Genomic DNA, 5,630 nt, shown 5'->3' on the forward strand with positions numbered 1-5,630 from the left:
AGCCAACAGGTAAGGCTCCACTTCCCCCAACGTGTGTCTGTCCCTCTTTGGTGCCCAGTGGCCATGGGGTTGGCACAGAAGGCGGATAGGAAAGGACTCACTGTGACCTCTGTCTGCCACCCTCACCTCTGCATGCTGACACCTAAAACACAGGGCCTCACCTTGGTGTGCCAGCCAGGAAGTGTGTCCCGTGTCTCCTAGGAGCCTCCTTCCTTGTTGGCCATATTAGCAGACAGCTTCCAAAGCTGTTAATCACAGGGTGACCCTGGAACTCTGCCAGCCCAGGCCCAGGCATCATCCTGGGAGAAATGAAAACATCCGTCCATCTAGAGCAGTGTGCACTGAGGTTCTGGCAGCAGACAACAGGGAATTATTCAAGTGTCCATCAGCAGGGGAGTGGATAAATGTGTGTGGACTGACCATCCAGGAAACATCCCATGGCTGTGGAGGAGCCAGCCAGGTGGAGCCACCTTGGGAAGCACCATGCTTGATAAGACGGCATGAGGCCACGTGTGGAGTATGCGTAACAGGGACTTCGGAGACGGACAGCAGGTGCACAGACCAGTCAGACAAATGCCCGGCGCAGAGAGCCGAGGGGGCCAAGTCCTCTTGACTCACGGTTTCAGAGGGCCCAGCTCTCACCCCGTTCATTCTGAGTCTATGATAAGACAGAACGCCACACAACCCCAAGCACAGGGCCAAGGCTGCTTCCCTCATGGCCTGCAGGAAGCAGAAATGAGGAGGGGCAGGAAGAACCTGGAAAGGCCCACATCCAGTGGCCTACTTCCTCTGTTCCAGTAAGGACAATGACCTAATGTTTTGTTCAGCTCCCCAGCAGCACCACCACCTGGAGACCAGACATTCAACACATGAACTTGGGGGGGGGGCATTCTGTATACAAATCATGACAGTGGGTGTCACAGGTGGGCCAGGGGTTGACAGAAAGACCACTTAGGGATAAGGAGCCTGGGGTGAGCTAAGGTACATACACTGAAGACAGCCAAGTGCTATGAGGATGTTCTGACACCCTTGGCCATGCCCTTGAAGCCATGGCTCCATGGCACCCTAAGCACTTCTCAGGAAACCCACCCATAGGAGCCGCAGGCCATCATTAGGCCCCTGTGGCTGATAGCCGTGTCCGTTCACCTTAACTAGGGCACTGTCTGAGAACATAGAACCCATGGCCACAGACACTTAAGGCTGAAGGCTAACTCTGAAGTTGAACCTGATGGAAACAGGACAGCAAAGCCAGGTTCGAGCACAGAGGATAGCTGTGGGTACCTGGGGTCTTTGGCTGAGTGTGCCTATTCTTGAAGAAGAGCAACCCAGATAGATGTCACCTCCAGCCCAGCAAGGGACAAACAAGCCACCTCCCACTCAGTCCCCTGTAATGGGGTCACTTCAGAAATATGACCAAGGGACTGGGACCCTTGCCACAAACCTGGCTGTCAGCAAGAGACTTGGCCAAAGTTGGAGCAGATGACAATACACAACCCAGGGACATACAGGAGCCAGGACAGCAACCTCAAGACACTCGCAGGTGCCTGAAGCACTGGACAGGACTAAGCAGCAGCCTGAGGGTTTTCCAATGCCTTGGCACCTCCAAGGAAGCTAGACTCAGAAGATGAACTACGTACCAAAAGGAACAGTTACAACAATGTGCCATAATAAAAATAATTGTAAAAGCCTTTGTGGTTTATTTCTGCCCTTTTTCATTCTGGAGTTTTCAAACTTCTGGAAAGTAAAACAGGTAGACACAGGAGGTTGTGGACTAAGAGCAGGATGGTGCTATCCTAAAGAATGAGGATGGGGAGGGAGAAAGGGAGGAGGAAGGTATGAGGGAGGGAGGAAGACACCCGGAGTTCTGGAAACTAAAGCAGCAGCCCGTAGGTGAGGGTGCTTGCCAACAGGGCGCATGGTGGATGGAGTATGTGATACAGCTGAGTGGGGTGTGGAGGGGGCGTTGCTGCTAAGATTCGGATCAGGAGATCAGAATGGGGAAGGCAGGAGCCAGAATCAAGGACAGGAGCACTCAGACTGTAAGATGAGAAGCTTCCTGAAGCTGAAGGGATGTGTGAGACCAGAGCTGAGGAAAGCATCATGGTGCTGGGAATGGGGAGCATGGGGGCAGGGAGGGGTGGTGGCCACAGACATGGTACAAGGTTCTAGAAAGAGATGAGCTCACCAGAAGAGCGAACCAGTCACAAGCCCAAGATGGTGACACACCTCTGGGATATGGAAAAAGAGTTTGGACTGAACCTTGGCTACATGGTGAGGCCAGCCTGGGCTACAGGAGTTACTGCCTAAAAAAAAGAAAAGGAAGTTTCAGGTACACCCCTGCTGCTCCCGACACCCTGAGGGAACGCCCAGTCACCCCACAGAAGGAAGGCCGGCCCTCTCTGCAAAGCTATAGGATGCCCAGATCTGCCACAGTGGCCTCAGAGATTGATCTGTATGGGAGAGGGCAGGTGTGTGAGTCAGGACCTCTGTCTAACCTGGCAGTGTCCACGTGATTGTCATTTCATAGAGAATTAAAATGGCTGGTGTGGCAGCCCTCACCTGACCCCCAACCCCAAAGTAGTAAATAAGTAACAGTGAGATATGGAGCTGGCCTTTTCAATGGACCAAGGGAGTTTTAAAGGAAAATCTAATGAAATAAACACATCAAATGGGAGCAGGAGTGAGTGCGGGAGTTTTTAGTTTTAGGTGGACTAGGACAGCGTGGGACTGACACAATGAAGATTTTAGTCTGACTCTTCAGACGTGGCCTCGGGTGGTTTTAAAGGGGTCTGCCACGGGAAGGACTTCTCCCACACCATGTGTAGCATCCTGGAGTCTCTTACTTTATATCATGCCGTTATGGACACTCCTTAAAGACTTCAGGTCACCCGGTGCCCCAGAAGTTCAGCTGTGGACCTGTGGAAGAGACACCGACACTCCCACACACCTCGGCCACCGCAGCACAATTCACCGCAGCCAAGTGGTGGAGGAGCATCAGATGAATGGGGGAACAGGTTTAGTCTTTTACAAAGAGGAGGTGCCGCCATGTGTGACAACAGGCTGAGACTTCATTGACAAAGTGAAATAATGCAGGCACAAACAGCCCCAACTCACTGCCATACAATGTCTAAAATGTCAGCTCATGACGGGTGGACCCAGTGCACAAGGGTCAAACAGCCTAGTGTTCCGATCTGGAAACTGATGACCACTCTCTGTGTGGGGTCTAGAAGTCTGGGTAACTGAGGAGAGAGAGCTTGTAATCAAGGGGACCACAGAGTGAGTTCCAGGAAAGGCGCAAAGCTACACAGAGAAACCCTGTCTCGAAAAACCAAAAGAAGAAGAAGAAGAAGAAGAAGAAGAAGAAGAAGAAGAAGAAGAAGAAGAAGAAGAAGAAGAAGAAGAAGAAAAGAAGAAGAAAAAGAAGGAAGGAAGGAAGGAAGGAAAGAAAGAAAGAGAAAGAAAGAAAGAAAGAAAGGAAGGAAGGAAGGAAGGAAGGAAGGAAGGAAGGAAGGAAGGAAGGAAGGAAGGAAGGAAGGAAGGAAGGAAGGAAGGAAGGAACAGACAGAAGTTGAAAGACAGAGAAAACAGTCAGGAAACCCCAGTTGTCTCTGCTCAGGGACATGGGCACCAAGAAAACAGGCATCATCACCTGGGCTTCGAGGGACACTGGTTCAAACCCAGAATTTTGTTTGATCGGGTTTTTGTTGTTGTTGTTGTATGTTTGTTTGTTTTTTGAGACAGGGTTTCTCTGTGTAACAACCTTGGCTGTCCTAGAACTCACTCTGTAGACTAGGCTGCCTTGAACTCACAGAGATCCGCCTGCCTCTGCCTCCCTAGTGCTGAGATTAAAGGCGTGTGCCACCACCACCCAGCTCCAAATCCAGAATTCTATACCCAGCCAGACTATCCTGGCATGGGTGGGTGGGCAGGCAGGTCAGGAGCTTCTGAAGTGTGGCCATTGCAGGATGTGGAGTCTCTGGCCAAAAAGAAAACAAAAAAAGGCTCAGAGTCTCACTGGAAATGCTGAGTGTCTTGGAGGGCCAGGCACAGCTGAGGGAAGATGCCACCCTACCCAGGAAAGTCTCCCTCACAATGTACACACAGCCTCCTATCAACAAATCTCTGTCTGAGTCAACTGTGTTGTATAAGACTTGCATCTTGCCAACATTTGGAGAGGGAAAGGGGGTGGGAAAGCTGTTATTAAGCCCCCAGTGAGTTGTATTATGTAACATGCGTTTTTTTTTTTTATTTTGCCTATGTTTTAAAATGTTTAAAGCAATAGTAATAACAATAATAATAATAGGTCCCAGTCACTCAAGCACAGGGTAACAACCCCAGAATCCATGGAGCCCTGCTCACCTCCAAAACCTCTCAAGGGGAGCGGCCTCAAATGTTTTCCAGGCCTTCAGCAGAGTCGAAACAAAAACAAACACAGGTGAGGCGTGCACACTGCAGATGACCAGCGCTAATGAGGGGCCCCAGCCAGCCAGTAAGCAGGAAGGAAAGCCTGAGAAGTTTCTCACCAGGACAACACCAGCCCAGGGCGGTATAAAAGCTGGCAGCAGCCCCTCACACACTCACACTCACACACTCACACTCTCACAGCTCCTACCAGACCTGCCCGCCATGGCCACCTCCACCATGTCCATCTGCTCCAGTGACCTGAGCTACGACAGCCGGGTCTGCCTGCCCGGTTCCTGTGATTCTTGTACTGACTCCTCCTGGCAGGTGGACGACTGCCCAGAGAGCTGCTGTGAGCCTACCTGCTGTGCCCCCAGCTGCTGCCAGCCCAGCTGCTGTGTGCCCAGCTGCTGCATGCCCAGCTGCTGCCAGCCCAGCTGCTGTGCCCCAGCCTCCTGCCTGACCCTCATCTGCACCCCAGTGAGCTGTGTGTCCAGCCCCTGCTGCCAATCTGCCTGCAGCAGCTGCTGCACCCCCTCATGCTGCACCCCCTCACCTTGTTGTGTGACCCTGTGCTGCAAGCCTGTCTGCTGCACACCCATCTGCTCTGGATCCTCCTCATGCTGCCAGCAGTCTAGCTGCCAGCCCTCATGCTGTCAATCTTCCTGCTGTGTACCTGTCTGCTGCAAGCCTGTCTGCTGCACACCCATCTGCTCTGGATCCTCCTCATGCTGCCAGCAGTCTAGCTGCCAGCCCTCATGCTGCCAGCCATCCTGTTGTGTGCCTGTCTGCTGCAAGCCTGTCTGCTGCAAGCCCTGCTCCAGCATTTCCTTGCTCTGCCGCCCTGTGTGCAGACCTGCCTGCTGTGTGCCCACCTCCTCCTGCTGTGCCTCCTCCTGCCAGCCCAGCTGCTGCAAGCCCTGCTCCAGCATTTCCCTGCTCTGCCGACCTGCCTGCTCCCGCCAGGCCTGCTGTGGCCTCTCCAGCTGCTGACAGGCTGAATCTCTCAGCCTTTGCAGGCTATGTCTGCTTTTAAGCGATTCTCCGCTCTCAGGAGCCCCTAGAAGCCGCCCGGGGCCACCAGAGTCGTCTCACTATGGACTGGGGCTACACAGCTGCTGCCTGATGGGGTTTGAAGGTGCCACCTGGCCCCTCCCCCTGCAGTTCCCTCTGTGACACAGAGAACAGCCCCAGAAGCCCATTCTCTTGACCATGCACTCACACCAAAT

At 52.9% G+C, this 5,630-nt stretch overlaps 1 protein-coding gene across 1 annotated transcript; it reads left to right on the forward strand.

Annotated features, from left to right (window-relative positions):
* Positions 1 to 4,626: 4,626 nt before the first annotated feature.
* LOC102912492 (uncharacterized) lies at positions 4,627 to 5,394 on the forward strand. Its single transcript, XM_006989418.3, has one exon. It carries the CDS (start codon positions 4,627 to 4,629, stop codon positions 5,392 to 5,394), a length of 768 nt encoding a protein of 255 aa, XP_006989480.3.
* The last annotated feature ends 236 nt before the right edge of the window (positions 5,395 to 5,630 follow it).

The sequence above is a fragment of the Peromyscus maniculatus genome, chromosome 21 (assembly GCF_049852395.1).
Source record: "Peromyscus maniculatus bairdii isolate BWxNUB_F1_BW_parent chromosome 21, HU_Pman_BW_mat_3.1, whole genome shotgun sequence".
NCBI lineage: Eukaryota > Metazoa > Chordata > Mammalia > Rodentia > Cricetidae > Peromyscus > Peromyscus maniculatus.

Coding starts and splice junctions, on each gene's coding strand:
- LOC102912492 (XM_006989418.3), top strand. CDS start 4,627: ATGGCCACCTCCACCATGTCCATCTGCTCCAGTGACCTGAGCTACGAC.